Source organism: Rutilus rutilus (genome assembly GCF_951802725.1).
Source record: "Rutilus rutilus genome assembly, chromosome: 17".
NCBI classification, from domain to species: Eukaryota; Metazoa; Chordata; class Actinopteri; order Cypriniformes; family Leuciscidae; genus Rutilus; species Rutilus rutilus.
Window position 1 is genome coordinate 8,484,556 of NC_140230.1, and position 17,495 is coordinate 8,502,050.

Below are 17,495 nucleotides of genomic sequence, written 5' to 3' on the forward strand. Positions count from 1 at the left end.
ATACAAAACTTATCTATTCATTGTTACACCTTTTGAAAGTATATAGCATTTAAACATATGATAAACAACCAATTTCACAAGGAATATGCAAATATTATGATGCATTTTAACTATGGTTACAATTATTTATTAAAGATATAATGCACATAATGACTGCCTTCATAATGCATTATACATAAATGCTTTAAGTAAAGTGTTACCCAAATAATTTACCGTGTATAAGCTAAGGGTCACATGTACTGGTGTCTGCCTGTAAGTGTAACATTAAAGCAATGGTGCTATATGTAGCTATGCTGTAAAAAATGACAAAGCAAGTCTCTTGTGTGTCTCAAATGCTGCACGATCTTATCTCTTCACACGCATCATTATTCTTCATAACTGTTAAAGTCTAAGTGTGTTTCAATCAGCTTGTGTTTTGATGATTGTTAGTGTATGTTTGAAGTCAGTTCCCTTTCAGTTCGGTCACGTTCGACGTAGACGTAGGTGGAGAGAGGAGAGAGAGATATAGAGCCAATTCAATGTAAGGGGATTATTAGGAGGCCATGATTGGTAAGGGCCAATGGTGGAATGTGGCCAGGACACCGGGGTTACACCCCTACTCTTTACGAGAAATGCCATGGGATTTTTAATGAGCACAGAGAGTCAGGACCTCGGTTTAACGTCTCATCCGAAGGACGGTGCTCTTTTGACAGTATAGTGTCCCTGTCACTACACTGGGGCGTTAGGACCCACACAGACCACAGGGTGAGCACCCCCTGCTGGCCTCACTAACACCTCTTCCAGCAGCAACCTGGTTTTCTCAGGAGGTCTCCCATCCAGGTACTAACCAGGCTCAGCCCTGCTTAGCTTCAGTGGGCAACCAGTCTTGGGCTACAGGGTGATATGGCTGCTGGCCATATAAAGTTGCCCGTACTTCATTGTACTCAAGTAAAGGTGAGTTACGACCATCTTGGATCTGTGTCTTGATTAGGGCCCTTTTTCAAGCTTCCTTTCAAGTTACAAACACAGAAATGCAATCCCAATGCTTCATCCCCAAGATTGGTCTGCAGCGTTCGACCTGAAGGACGCATACTTCAGATCTCTACCCTTCCGCAACGTAGGCCATGCCTGTGTCCTTGCGTTGAGGGGTCAAAGTCTCAGTACAAGACCCTCCCTTTGAGTGCTACATAGCCAGCTGGGTCTTCAGGTCAACTAAAGAATAGTAAACTCGGCCATGGACTGAGGATCTCTTTTCCGGTTTGGAGGTGGACTTGGTCTACACGTTCCTCACCAGGAACGGTGCTACATAGAAGTGAGAAGGGGTTCCACTTAAATGTTCAGAGGCTTCTGGGGCATATGGTAGACGCAGCCGCATATAACCAGCTTCCTCCATATGTTGACCGCTTCAGCACTGGCTTCATGTCCCGAGGTGGCCGTGGCAGAGTGGCACGCTCCGTGTGTTAACGACACCTAGCCTGCCGCCAAACTCTCAACCGTGTTCAGACCTTTTGCTTCTCCGGGCCAAAACGCTCCTAGAACAAGTGTCTGCTAAACACCAGCCGAGGGGTCACGTATAACAGGCATGTAGTAAACGGGGGTGTCTGGGCGAACCTCCCTCTGCATTGGCATCCATTGCTTCGAGTTGTTAGCAGTTCCCTTGCTTGATGCAGCTGCTCAGAAAGCTTGCACTGCTCAGTATAGCGACCGTTGCTCATACACTTCCCTCGCATGTCACAACTCGCCCGCCACCTCCTCCTATGGAGTCAGAAGCTTCTGAGATTGGTTCTTCCACTTTTAAGTTCCGACCTGCTAAATCGTGCCACCCACAAGGCCTCATGCCAGCCTGTAGCCGATGACAGTGGTGACTCCATCCCCAGGCGGTCCAGCTGTTTTGGGATGACTTCGGGGCCGCAGTTACATCTGTTGCCTCTCCGAACTCTTAGTTTACTCCCTGAAACAAAGAGACACTGGCATACAGCTGACCACGGGGCCTATGCAAAATGTGCTTCCCCAGTGAGCCTTCTTGCACAACATTGTGCTAGTCAGGAAGAAGAAGGGGCAGGTCTCTTAGTTGCCCCGTAATGGCCCTACTGGACCTCGTTCCCCCGAACTTATGCTCCTCTCAATAGCCCCTTCTTGACCCTTTCCTCTGAGACATCTCAGGGACGGGGCACCATTGGCACCCGCACCAGACCTCTGGAAACTCCATGTTTTTTTGCGGAGGTTCAGCTATCTACTTTAAAATGACCGTAGATACCATCACTTCTGCGAGAGCTCCCTCTAAAAAGTAGAGGCTTGCTTATGACCTGAAGTGGAACCTGTTCGTTGTTGGTGTTCTTCCCACGGAAGACCCCCGAAGGTGTTTCGATCACTTCTGTGCTTCTTTCCTGCAAGATGGGTCGGAGCGAGGGCTGTCACCCTCCACGCTCAAAATGTATGTTGCCTTTATTTTAACACACATCATGATGCAGTGGATCTAATCCTTAGGGAAGCACGACTTCATTGCCGGGTTCCTGAGGGGAGCAACGAGACTGAATCCGCCTTGCGCTCCCTCTATACCTTCCTGGGACCTATCTCTGGTGCCACTGCACTCAGAGACCTCCCCTTGAGTCACTGCAGGCAGCTGAGTTAAAAATCCTGTTTTTAAAGGTGCCCTAGAATTTGAAATTGAATTTATCTTGGCATAGTTAACCCTCTGGGGTCGACAAACGTGCCCACGCGTTTTGCTGGATTTTTTTCACATAGCAGCAACATAAACTTAAAATACGCCGTCATTTATGGTCATACAGAAAAAAAGAAATATGAAAAAAGAATCTGTGATATTTCTACTTTTGTATGTGTCCACTTACAATCAAATCAAAACATTGTGTTTTTGTCAAATAAAGAAAATAAACAGGGTGTGCTTTCTGCCTCTCCCTCGCGGTGAACTTTTTTTTCTTGAGCACTTCTATAAACTGAAACAAAACTCAGCGAATACTTGTCTACATGCAAATCTCCACGTGGAACGCGATCGCACTCATTACCTCAAAAAACAAAACACCACACAAGTCTCTGCTTTTCGTCGAGTTTGGAAGACACGCAGTGAGCTTACATTGGATTTACCTCAGAAGAAGAAGAACGCGATTTGAAGACAAGAAAGATGTAAGGTAAGAAATTCTTACTTATTAGTTTATGTTATTGTTGCATAAACTTCACATTGCAGTTGAACTGTTGCTAGATATATGGTAGGGCTGCACGATATTGGAAAAAAATTACATTGCGATATTTTTTTTCCCAACGATATATATCGCGATATTGCGAGCCATCAATCCAGGCTAAAGTCAATAATTACCATTCCATGTTATTAATAATTTCACTAATAAGCAAGCTTCATTACAAGTAAAAAAAAGGCCACTTAATATTTTATTCCAGAAACATATTTCTCTCAGAATTCGGTGAACGTTCTTCACAGGACCTAACGTTCTTCAGGTTCTAGGACCCGAAAAATTATGTTTTCTGTGCTGATTCAGTGACGCGTTCATGTAAACGGCACCTATAACCAGCAAAAGTAATGATTAATAATATGTAAAATATTGCGATGTGACATTTTAATTGTTTATTAATAAACAAGTGTTTTCTGTAAAGATTAAGTTGACAATACTGACTCGCGATCTTCGCAGCAGTGATCGGGAGAAATGCACTTTTCATACAGATTAGGCTATTATTATTATTTTTTTAATGGTTCTGTTTAAAAGTAGAGATTTCTATTTTATTATTATTATTATTATTATTATTATTAGGTGTGTGAGGCGAGTAGGCTACCTTTTATGCTGAGTTGCGGTTCATGGATGATAGCTTATAATCTCCAGTTCAGGCGCTGGCTGCTATTTAATATTTATTTATTAAATCCAGGAAATTGGATAATGAAATACTGATTAAAATTAAGATACAATTAATACGAAACGAAATTCGTTTTAAAGAAAGGCTTTGTGCTTTCTGTTTGAGGTATCTGTGAAAGTTTTAAAGCAGTCTTTTATTGCCGCTTTCATAACGGTCGCGTCCTTAATAACATTGTTTTTTCCTCATAAATGCGAACACGAAAAATAAACGACTTAAAAAAAAAAAAAACATCCACAACTTTATAACACTCCAGCAAAGTAGCCTACCTCTTTTTGGTCAACATCCTCCTTTTTGTAGACGAAATAGGCTAGTCCCAAATAGCTGACTGAATTTTGACTTTTTTGCAGCGGATCCTCTTCGTAGCGCATTTTTAGCTATAGGATTGCCAGTGAATGTTGGCTGTGAGCGGTGAGCTGCGGCACAGCGAACCAATCACTGTGCAGGCACGCGGAACGCGTATGTCACCCCAGCAAAAAGCCATACAACAATCTCGTGTTTACTGTGTGCTACTAACGTTACCCTTCACATCGCATGTTCCGGCGATGTGACTATCGCTCATTCGCACATCGCGATGTCGATGTTAAAACAGAATATCGTTCAGCCCTAATATATGGTGAATATTATAATATTTAGACCCGTGTTTACTGTTGCTGTGCATTTGAATGTTTCATATTTTGGAGCACGATCGCGTGTGAATGTTTCATATTTTGGAGCGTGATCGCGTTTGAAAAGCAAAACGCACCAGGCTTCATGTTTTTACTATTATCTCATTTCATATCATCATAACAAATGGAAACATTTGAAGTAACATATGATAATCAATATATTATTCTCTAGCGTAGTTGTTACTGAAATCTTTTGGAAGATTTATAGGCTGCTATAGGTTATTGCTATTATTATTTTATGCAGCACTGCACGTAGCCTATGCCTAACAAGGCACAACAAACCTGGTGTTCATTATATTATATATTGTTGGAAACATGTGTGTGTGTGTGTGTATTCTGTGAATTTTAAAAAGCAATTTTAACCAGAAAAATCTAAAATGTATTCCCCAAATCGTGCAGGCATATATTTCTCTTGATATCAGTATGTTCACTTTTTTTTTTCAGTGACCAGATGCCACTGAGTCCTGCTGACTTCAACATTCACATGAGTCTCTGTATATGAACATGGTAAAGTGAAAATCAAACACCTTGGAAATGAAAGGTATGTACAATGTTTTTAGGAATGTCAGAAATGTCTCTGTCTTTGGGTCATTTTTTCAAAAATGTGCTTTTTTGTCATTTGTTGTGTATCTTTGGATTATGTTGTGTTGTAAATAAATCCAAACAATCAAACAGCGATTCTTTTTTAAATCTCCTCATTCTTTGTGCAATGTTGCTCAGAATGACAGGGCCTGATAGCTCCTAATAGGGCCATTAGGGAGGGTCTTTGTCTTTCTCAGGTGTGAAAACAATACATATTAATGATGTGATCACGCCTCCTCGCATAAAGCTTTCTTACACAAAACACATCTTACAAATTTTAAATCAATATATTGTCTTATCTGAATGAGCAGTCAGGGTGATTTTCACATAGTTTTGGAGCAAATATTCTAGGCTACGTGATACAATTTTCAAAAGTCTTGTGAAGAAATAATCAGTATGGGTTTCATGACCTTTTTTCAGTGACAATTTTTTTTGGTATTTTCACAAACCACGCATAAATGTCATTATCTCAAAACTACAAACTTTTACATACATGCTGCTGATATACTATTGTAGCAGAGTTTGTGCTGAATACAGTGTAATCAGACTTTAGCCTAGGGCTGGGCGATAATTCGATCTCGATACGGGATCGCGATAAAATTTTGAACGATTTCGATGTTTGGGACATATTATTCGATATCACATGAACAAGTAAGCGCAACAACAACAGTATCAGTCTGCCGGCTGCCGTATGCCGGTAGGACACGCCCACTTCTCAGAGAGCAGTGTGGCTACAGTAAACAGAAGGAGACTGAGAGAGAGGGAGAGGGAAAAAAGTTGGAAAAAGGAGAAAAAATTAGCGAAACTGAAGTTGAGGACAGCGAAAATAATGCCGAACGTGTAGGTGACATTTCTACATCACTCGAGACCGAAGACATTGTTGAAAAAAAAGGTAACACGACGTCAATTGTGTGGACGTGGTTTGGATATGGCAAAAGCGACCAGGAGCAGGCGAAGCCGGTCTGCAAAATATGCCGGCGGTTGGTACCAGCCGGAGCGTGCTTTTAGTACAAGTGGCAATATTGTGTCCTGCCATAGGGCAGCTTTAAAGCCAGATGTGGTGGACAGACTTGTCTTTCTTGCAAAAAACCTATAATGGGGTAAATGATGTTCACTAGTGCACAAGATGTAGAGGGCTGGGCGATATATCGCATGACATTGTTAGGCGCATCTTGTCAGTAAAGCCGGTTCCTTGATTAGTAGTAAATCGCCATCACCTGCTTTCAGATGGAGCGGCATTTACAACACAGAGCCGTAGTTAACTGACAAGCTGAGCCATATCGCATTAATTATCGCAGGCAATACGTCCGTGATAATTAATGCGATATGGCTCAGCTTGTCAGTTAACTACGGCTCCATCTGAAAGCAGGTGATGGCGATTTACTACTAATCAAGGAACCGGCTTTACTGACGAGATGCGCCTAACAATGTCATGCGATATATTGCCCAGCCCTTGGTTTACTATGTTTACATGTTTGTGCAATTTTGGCTCAGATTTCATTCTACTTATAAAACAATTCTAGAGATCTACCTTAATCTTTCAGGTAGTATTTGTGCCAGGGCCATGTTTACTCTTTTTGTACTTGAGATGTTCACTGTCCAGCCAAAGCAATTTGATGTGATAGTTGTCACAGCTGTTAGTTTATATACAATGTTTCAGTAAGTAAAAGTTTGTATTATTGTATAAAGGGAGATGACTCATGTTTGCAATTACAAATGATGTGCACAACCTTTTATTTTTGCATTTTTCAATACCTCCAAAAAATCTCTGGGAGTTAAACCAGTATAATAGTATTATAGTGGTTTACTTTTTGCATTTATTTTGTCTTTGTTTAGCACTTGAATGTGTCGGAGTGTAATGTGAATCCTTTGGCTGCATGAAGACCTTAACAAAAATATTTTTTGCCCATTATTGGAAGGCATATTGTTTATTTTTTTTATGTTATTAAACTTTATTCTAGTTTCAGTAAATCTCTTGTTTCTTCAAGCTTCAGGATGTCCCTTACACTGGCAGCATCTGCAAAAACTACATATCGTGATAAGAATCGAGATCGATCAATATGGAAAAACATATCGTGATAAAAAAAAAATGTCCATATCGCCCAGCCCTACTTTAGCCATAAAAATGTCACAAGTAACAGAAATAAGCACAAATGTCAGAGCATGTCAGAACACCTCCAGGGCCAGAAAACACCTCAGAGCCCAGAGGGTTAAATAACAAGAGTTCAGTACATGGACATGACATACAGTCTCAAACCCCATTGTTTTCTCCTTCTTATTTAAATCTCGTTTTTGAAAAACACCCCTGAAAAATAGGCGAATCTCCACATAACACTGACTGTGACGCAACAGTCGGGATCATTAATATGTACGCCTCCAAAAATTTGCATATGCCAGCCCATGTTCAAGGCCAGGCGGAACTGCGCAGCCGAATCATCGTCCGAATCATTTTTCCTCGAGAGACATCATGGCTTGCAAACGAGCGAAGCATGGCAGTTGCTCAGTGTTTGGATGTACAAACGAACACAAAGGTATTTTTTTAGTTCCTTCATCCGAGCCTCTGAAGAACCAGTGGGTTATGTGAATGTCTGATGTGTAATTGTTCAAGTTCAGACAGATAATCTTTCTCTCAAAGTCGTTCAATACTGTTTATGCATCAGTAAATCAAGCCAGTGACTAAACTATCAACTTCACGTCGTTTCTCTTAGTAGGATGAAAATAATCTTATTTAAACTGTGATTAATATACAGATAGCGATCAAAAAACGATCCCTTTCCAGTCGCCCAAGCTGTCAATCACACAGCGCGAGTTTATCTGGACACTTGCCAAAACTCGTTATGAAATCAATGACGCTGTTACGCTGCACAACGAAGCTCTTACTGTACGTACATCATGTTTGCATTGGAGAAATTATTAGTGAGAGTGCAGAAACTGCGTTGCAATGATAAGATCTTCATTCACGTGATCAACAGGCTTACACTGAAGTATCACAGCAGCCAATCACAGCAGTGGGTGTTTACACTGCAGTCTCACAGCAGACACGCCCCTTCAAACAGAGTGTTCAAATCTGAGGCTAATATCAGGCTAGGAAAAATGCCTTTTATTTCTAAATTATAACAAATTTTGATCTAAAAAACATACTAACATTATAAGGGCACCCCAGGAAACATTCTAAAATAATAAAATAATCCATGCAAGGGCACCTTTAAAGAAACAGTTCTCCTGCTTGCCTCTATCGAGAAGGTAGGGGACCTGCACACATTTTCGGTCAACGAATCGTGCCTGGAATTCAGGCCGGCCAACTCTCACAATATCTGAGACCCCAGAATGGATACATGCCCAAAGTTCCAACCTCTCTCTTAAGACGGGACCAGGTGGTGAGCCTGCAAGCGCTGCCCCGGAGGAGCCGGGTTTTTCCCTGTTCCTTCCGCCTTGCAGTTTTACAGGACAGAATGCAAAGCCTCAGGACCTCATCCAGCTCTTGTCTGTTACAAAAACCAGCAGAAGAGAAGGCTGTTTCCATGCTGAGGTTGGCTCACTGCAAAGTGGTTGCCATCATCTTGGTGTGTTTATACCCAAGGTGCACCTTGCCCACCTGGGTAGTGAGCTCCTCCAAAGAGAGAGTTAGCTCCTTTCTGGGTGTTGACACAGAGTGCCTCACTGACAGATTTTTTTAGAGCTGCGGGCTGGGCGACACCAGCACATTCGCTAGGAAAATAGCCTATGTGTCGAGCCGGTGGCTTTTCATGGGCTCCCTTCACATGAAGCCAGCTTCACTGTTAGCCCGATTTGTGGTGTCGGCTTGCTGTGCACCATTCCCCTCCTATAGACTGGATACGTGCACCATTTGCTCCAGTTGAGTTGCCCGTTAGCCGAACCCTGTTGAGTTCCTCCACATCCCTTCAGCGTTGGATGTGGCGGAGCATCCGATGTTAGGCCTACCACTCGTATGCACTGGTGGAACTTGTGCTAGGCTGGGTCCAGATGTTGCGATCCCTACGGGTATCCCATGTGTGTACTCTTCTACGGTACGGCTCCTTCCGGTAAGCCCATGTCTTCCCTTGGCAGAGCCTGCTCTGCCGTCACTGACCGGTTGCGTCTCCCCCGTTATTGGCTGGAGCCACCTCAGTGACATTCCATATGTTGTACTGCCCTATTTGCTCAGTCCATATGTGTTATTCTCCAAATGTTACTTCCCTACAGGCAGGATGTGGCTTCCACAGTGTATGCCTTCCAATGAAAGGTTAACACTTTCCCAGTGGTCTTGTGGAACAGCAGTGACTTTCCTGGCCTAAGCCCTGTCCCATCTCCGCCTCAATATTCGGGAGGATCAGGAGGCTTTTGTCTAGGCACTGGAATGTGGCAGCACTAGTGGCGTTTTCATGGGGATCCCAATCAGTACTGTACGTCTGACTACGTCGGACTTGACCAAACTGAAAGGGAACGTCTCGGTTACGTATGTAACCCTCGTTCCCTGAAGGAGGGACCGGAGACGTAGTCCCGTCGCCACTATTGTTGGACCACCGCTGACTCCCGACCTCCACTCGGCTCCTCAGCGGAAAACAAGTGCTGTGTACATCCGCTTCCGTGTTTATACCCGCGCTGCGGGGCGGAGTGCGAGATGCAATTCACGCACACCAATGTGCATTGGCTCGTTTTAACAATATTCGAAGATGACAGGCTCCCTAAGCGTGATCCCAATCAGTACGGTACGTCCGACTACGTCTCTGTTCCCTCCTTCAGGGAACGAGGGTTACATACATAACCGAGACGTTCTCCTCAAATTCAAACAGGTGTCCAACAGAGGAACCACAGGTGTAAAGAATCACATTAACTAGCAACATCATCCACTTACCACAAACAAACACTTACAAACACAATACTGACTGTGTTGATTACTCTATTGTTTTAGCATTTCAAACTTCTTTTAGTCAGATGTTTTGCTTGAAAAATGTGTACATCCATCCATCCATCCATTTACCAAACCGTTTGTCCTCTGTAGAGTCACAGGTATGCAGGAGCCAATCCCCGTGTCTCGGGTCAAAGGCAGGGAAACACTCTGAATGACCAGTCCATCCAAGGACCAACACACTAGGGGTGTACCGGTACACAAACATGACGGTTCGGTACACACTTCGATTTAGAAGTCACGGTTCTTTACAGCAGGGGGGAGAAAACACAAAATTGCTTCTTTCTTTTTTTTTATTAATGGTGTTTTGTTTTTCTTAACAAATGTGCCTCTGTGTTGAAATAAATTAAATTATTATAAAAATTCCTTAGGGATAAAAAATGTATCTTAGCTGATGTTGTAGATAATAAAGGGAGCCCTTACACATTACTATAATATTAAAGGTTAAAATTAACAAAAGAGCACAAATTGTTAAATTTAGTTGCCATTTATTTTTAAATATAATAATAATAATAATCACTTATTTTAAATAAAACACTCAAATAAAAAATAAAAACATGTAAATTGCACAAGAGGCAGGTTTTGCATGAACTTCTAAATATAATTATAAAGTACATTTTCTACTCCAATTCATTTTTGAAACATAATCATTTACACAGTTACTGTCATAACTTGTATGTTTAAATAAATTTGTCATGAAAACATTAAATGATCAAGACATTACTAACAGGTTAAGTAAATATAATGAGTAAGCTAATATAGTGCATATACAAAATGCTTCTCTCTAGAGTTCATTTCTCTAGCGAACTAACCTGCTGTCGACACTAAATGCCTGAGGTAAATGTAATGCTACGTGAGATATTATTCTCAAGCTGTTTTTATTGAAGTCTTTCCGCAGTTGAAACACTGGTTGATACAATACAAGTAAACATACCAACTGATCATCTCTTCATCTTCAACGCTTTTTACTGATAGCAAATAGTGTTGCATTACCGCACGCCCCCTTCTGGATGGAAGTGTGGATCGCCTGTGACAGACTGTATTTATCGTGTGACTGCATGCACCGAACCGTGATATCCGTACCTTTCGGTTCGGGACAAATACATGTACCGTTACACCCCTAACATGCACACATTCACACTAGCACTTACACCTACATACAAATTAGTGTCTCTAATTCATCTCTCATTTGTGAAAATCAATCTTTAAAATAAATGTCAATAAATGAAGTGTTCAGATGCAAAAGCCTCTAAGTGCCATCTGAAATTTTCTTCTAGAATCATTTTCATCTATTATCATTTTTATCAAGCTTGTATATTTAAGTTCAGTAATTTCACTTAAATGACAATTAAAAGGTAATTTTCATCGCCATTTAAGTGAAATTACTGAACTTAAATATACAAGCTTAATAAAAATGATCATTCTAGAAGAAAATGTCAGATGGCACTTAGAGGCTTTTGCATCTGAACTCTTCAAATCAATACAAAGCATAATTGATCTTGAAATGTATGTGACTTTCTCATTGTCCTCACCGTTCAGAGTGAAGGTCTTCTTCTGGACTGCTCATAGGGACAGAGCCATCATCATTCTCTCCAGCACTCATTTTTTTTAATTAATGGACTCCTGTCAAGACACAAATGTTACATTTTTTGGCTGCCATTTTGTGTATGGAACTCTGACTGTAAGTTCGTATTTTGGTATCCTCCTGTTTGAAACCAACATACAAAACAACAAAAACTATGAAGGTAATATGAAGTCATAAAGAATCGCATGCGCAGGATAAGATTTGTGAAAGTGTACATAAGATTGCAAACGTAAATTGAATTTGCATGCGCAAGAGAAGATTTGTAAAGGTGTAAATCGCCTTTCAAGTGTAAGAAAAAAATATTTGCAGCATTTTACTGTTATTCGTAAGTGTAATTCATGTTTTTTTGAAACTGCAGCTTCATGCTAATGCAAAATAAATAGGATCTGTATTCTTCTGACTTCCATTTTTTCCGCGCTTACACTTTTGGCACGTTTTTTTTCGCACAAATACGGCCAAAAGCACTGCAAGCCTGTGAACAGCAATTTGCAACCGAATACAACAGAGTCAGGAACTGCAAAACAGATTAATTGCGTAAAATCAAACTTCGTGTGAAAAAAATAAACTGTTGGAAATGTCTAAATGGCTTGTTGTGTGCATGGGGCAAAACATTTCCCGAAATAACCCGATTTGTACAGTTGAAGAACATGAAGAAGGTGGACCCGTCCTCCTCTTCGCTCTTGCAAAACTCAGTGAGTGAGAGAATCGTGCCAAAACTGGAAGCGCATGTAAAAGAAAGACGCAACTGTACAAATCGGGTTATTCCGGGAACTTTTTTGCCCCATGCACACAACAAGCTATTTAGACATTTGAAACAGCTTATTTTTTACACAAAGTTTGGTTTTACGCAATTAATCTGTTTTGCAGTTCCTGACTCTGTTGTTTTCGGTTGCAAATTGCTGTTCACAGGCTTGCAATGCTTTTGGCCGTATTTGTGCGAAAAAAACGTGCCAAAAGTGTAAGCGCGGAAAAATGGAAGTCAGAAGAATACAGATCCTATTTATTTTGCGTTAGCACGAAGCTGCAGTTTCACAATACATTCATTACACTTACGAATAACAGTAAAATGCTGCAAATATTTTTTCTTACACTTGAAAGGTGATTTACATCTTTACAAATCTTCTCTTGCGCATGCAAATTTAATTTACGCTTGCAATCTTACAAATCTTACCCTGCACATGCGATTCTTTATGACATCATATTACCTTCATAAAAAAAACATTTCATTCAAATGACTTATGTTTTAACATACACATTCTAATAATACAAAGCTGAATAAGACAGCAATTTGATACATTTCAAAAATAATATCATATTGAAATATATTCAAAATCTAAAAACAATCTAATTACTTAAACGTTTTAACATACACATTCTAATAATACAAAGTAAAATAAGCAAAATAAGCAATTTGATACATTTCAACCATAATTTAATTTAGAAAAATATTCTAAATCTAAAAAGAAAATGGAAAACTATCAAAACAATTATGTAGCTGAACTCACTGTATAGTTACTTTCAATTTCTTTACCATCTATAGAATTGGAATATTTTTGTACTGTAATGTAATCATGGACTGTAACATAAACTACATGAATTCTTAACAGTAGAGAACTGTCATTCTTGTTTTGTAAAGAAATGTTACAAAAGAAAAGGGGGGAAAAACTGGGGGAAAAACTGTAATGTAAAAAAATATATAGAAAGATGTTGGAAAAAGCTCACCTGCAGTAATGTGGCAACTAGGAACAACTTCCTTTGAAATGTGACATTATGCAAATTTAGTGATTTTTCTCCAAAATATTATGTAGGCCTGTGAGATATTTGCTAAATTGTCCCCTGAGTCCGTCTGACCACAAGGAACCAACAATTTTGGGATGTGAAAATATAAATTAGGTAAAGTATAGTAGGCCTAAATTTTCTTTCTAAAATAAATGAGTATAAGTACGTGTAAAAATAGAGGTATTGGCAAAACCTCATCTGTAGATCTGGCACTTGGACCATGCCAACATTTTAACGCAGTTGGTTTTGGTTTACATTTTAACGGAGTTGGTTTTAAAAGTCCCTTTTCTATATTTTAGCGAATTATAAATATTCAGCTATAAAAGGCGTTGGCAGTTTTGAGTATATGTTGTTGTGCCCATATACAGTTGTTAAATATATTGTTTAAACTACCTGTGGTATTTATGCCTATATATTTGTAAGACAGCTCTGAACAGAAGAGCGGGAAAACTAATAGCGAAACTAACTTTAACGCGCCACTTAAACTAAGTAGGCCAAGTTAAACTGTTGGTTATAACCCTATGCAATCATTTCTGGTCTCTCAATGCGACATGCATGAAGAAAAAACTATTTTACATTTTGTATAAATCGTTTTGGCATATAACTTAATAAAATCAATAAACCGTTTACGGTCCACCAACACAACCCCTCTCTGCATATACTTGCATCTAAATTATTCGGTTAATTTATTGAACATTGTATACAAGAGGGTAGGCTACTGGTCACCTCTTTCTGTATCATTTACAGCATAAAGGTTATCAATATGTTGCCTACTTATTGAATCTTTACAAAATGCACGTCAATCGAAAGATCTAACACGTCTTAGGCCTACACATAACCAACATTGTTGGCCTATTTAAAAACATATTAGGCTACTGAATGTTATTTCGTATGTCGTTTTCCTGCAGTGTGTTCCAAAGTGCTGCAGGTTAACATAAAAACATCAGCGGGGATAGTAGTTTAATAATCTATCATAGATTAAACCAATAATGATTCAATAGATGAACAGTGTTTTTTTTTAACTCACCGACACGTAGGCTCGCGGCACTGGCACTTTCACTTTCACTTATAGTGTGGCGCAGCATTAAATTCAAACGGGGAGGAGTTATTTTCTGGGAAGCAGGCGCATGCTATTTGACGATGTAGCTGTACTGCTGTACTGAAGTGCCCGTTTAGAGTTAAACATTTATTCGAGACTCTTGCGCACAGTAACAGCTACTTTTGGATTTGGAAATTGATGCGTTAATAGGACAATTTAAATGATTCCCCTATGTGGCTTAGGCAAGAAAGAACCTTTTTATTAAACTTAAAGTAACAAGAGGCTATTCCTATAACAAAGTGCAATGTGCAGATGAACTTACTTTAGTGGTGAGCAAAACTAGATGACTCTAGATGACAATTAAATGCATAACTTCTTAGTTTGAGCTTCTGTGTCCGGTCTCCCGCATGCAGAATGAAAGTCTATGGAGCAAACGTCTAGTAACTGCAGACAAGTTTTGTATTTCACTGCATCTGAAAGTTCAAGTATGGTGAACTCTGACCTGAATTTGCATGACAAGAATATGTATGACCAATAGAGGATCTGAACACCACAGATTGGCCTTTGACTGAATTCAAAGAACACAAACTTTAAATTGCAAGTATGAAGTGTTTTGGGAAAGTGAGAAGATTGTATATTTTTCCATATTGTATTTATTATTTCCTATATTTAAAAAAAAGGAAGTTAAGTCAAGTCACCTTCATTTATATAGCGCTTTTAACAAAGTAGATTGTTTCAAAGCAGCTTTTTACAGTGATAATAGGAAATTAAAGTAACAGAGATTGTTTTGGCTTTATAGCAGCTCTAGAATAAAGTTATTGTCCAGCGGTAACACTTTATAATAACGTTCAGTTGTAAGTCATTAATAAGTCTTTAGTTAATGATGAACTAATCATTTACAAAACATTCATAAATGATTAGTAAGTGATATACTACCATTTTATGTATGTTTTGTAAATTTAGTTTCAAGTCATTTACAAGTGATTAGTAAATGATTAAATAATCATTTATGAAACATGACTATGCATTCATAAATGATTAATAAATGATATGTTAATTATTTTATGTATGTTTTGTAGATTCAGTTATAAGTCATTTACAATTGATTAGTTAATGATTAACTAATCATTTACAAATCATGACTATGCGTTTCATAAATGTTTAATAAATGATGTAAAAAAAATTTGTATGTTTTGCTCACATCAGGTGCACAGTGGTTAAAGACGTGTTATAGATGTGTAAATGCATGAATAAATCATTTACAACACTTTCTGCATCCCCTAATCTAAAGTGTAAACTATTCATCACTTGTAAATGTCTTTCACATCATTCGTAGATAACCACTTCAAGAATCAAAAAGGCATAAGATCAACGAATGTTATCTACGAATGTATATGTAACACATTTACAAGTGATGAATAGTTTACACTTTAGATTAGGGGATGCAGAAAGTGTTATAAATCATTTACAACACTTTCTGCATCCCCTAATCTAAAGTGTAACCTATTCATCACTTGTAAATGTCTTACACTTCATTCGTAGATTACCACTTCAAGAATCAAAAAGGCATAAGATCAACGAATGTTATCTACGAATGTATATGTAACACATTTACAAGTGATGAATAGGTTACACTTTAGATTAGGGGATGCAGAAAGTGTTGTAAATGATTTATAACACTTTCTGCATCCCCTAATCTAAAGTGTAAACTATTCATCACTTGTAAATGTGTGACACTTACCTGTTATAAATGATCTATTCAAGGCATTTACAACACTTTCAGCACTCTCTAATTGCTATATACATACAAAAAAAAAAAAAACATTATTTATTATAACATTTATGAAACGCATATTCATGTTTTGTAAATGATTAGTTAATCATTTACTAATCAATTGTAAATTACTTATAACTGAATCTACAAAACATACATACAATCATTAACATATCACTTATTAATCATTTATGAACGCATAGTCATGTTTCGTAAATAATTAGTTAATCATTTACTAATCACTTGTAAATGACTTGTAACAGAATTTACAAAACATACATAAAATGTTAGTATATCACTTGCTAATCATTTATGAATGTTCTGTAAATGATTAACTCATCATTAACTAACCACTTATAGATGACTTACAACTGAACGTTATTATAAAGTGTTACCGACTATGTGAGCAGGCGTGTAGTCCTTCTTTACAAACCAACACTCAACAAACTACATGTCTGGCCTTAAAATTTAAAATTAATAATTTTTATCGCTTCCACGTAGCCACATGAACCGGAATTATCCCGACAACGTTTTATCTGTACAGAGGTAAAGGGAAGGAAAGGAGGCCTTCACAGGGGAGAGACTAGTTGACACTTCAGGACTGCGTTGTCGTTGTATCCAGGGGCAGGTCCTTCATCAGATCTGGATACGGCCTGGATCGGGCGGACTGCGGTAAACCTCGGGATAAACAGAGAGACTAATATTAGCGTAGACGCCATTCTTCTTATGATGTAACGAGTATCGGGATGTATGGGAAGTGTTCCCGGTTCTGGCTGACCTAATCTATGCAGCCTAACATTGAATTATAGAGGTCTATAATGTGTTATGTGTATATGCTAGGTCAAAGAGATGTGTTTTTAGTCTAGATTTGAACTGACAGTATGTGTCTGCTTCCCGGACAATGTTAGGAAGATTGTTCCAAAGTTTTGGTGCTAAATAAGGATCTACCGCCAGCAGTTGATTTTGATATTCTAGGTATTAACGGCTGGCCGTCATGACGATCACAGACACTGAAATGTACAGTACCACCCTTAATTTATACCAGTTTGATACATTTCAGACTATTTGCTGATGCAGAATACACACAAACATGAGAGACGGAATTCATGGCATGAATAGCGTAATAGGCTAATCAAAGTGCAACAGGGCCGGACTGGAACAAAATATCTGGCCGGGAAATCTCAGACTCATTCAGGCCATCCCATACACCCACAATAAAATTTGAAACCAAGGACAATCTTATTTTTTGTAGGTATTTGTATTTTTCCATCACATAAAAAAAAGGTTTAAATCCTTAGGCTGGG

General features: G+C 39.0%; 1 protein-coding gene across 3 annotated transcripts in view; it reads right to left on the reverse strand.

Annotated features, from left to right (window-relative positions):
- LOC311306836 (NACHT, LRR and PYD domains-containing protein 12) overlaps nt 1-14,916 on the reverse strand; it is a 37,334-nt gene extending 22,418 nt beyond the window's left edge. The window contains exons 1-2 of one of the 3 annotated variants that reach the window (XM_084435422.1): nt 14,740-14,916; nt 11,547-11,637 (exon numbers count right to left, since the gene is read on the reverse strand). In XM_084435422.1, coding sequence (XP_084291548.1) covers nt 11,547-11,617 — 71 coding nt within the window. In that variant the 5' untranslated portion in view covers nt 11,618-11,637; nt 14,740-14,916. Of the gene's footprint in view, nt 1-11,546; nt 11,638-13,321; nt 14,457-14,739 lie in introns of those variants that run through there. The other 2 variants (XM_084435421.1, XM_084435423.1) reach the window with 2 other exon arrangements.
- Nucleotides 14,917-17,495: the final 2,579 nt, after the last annotated feature.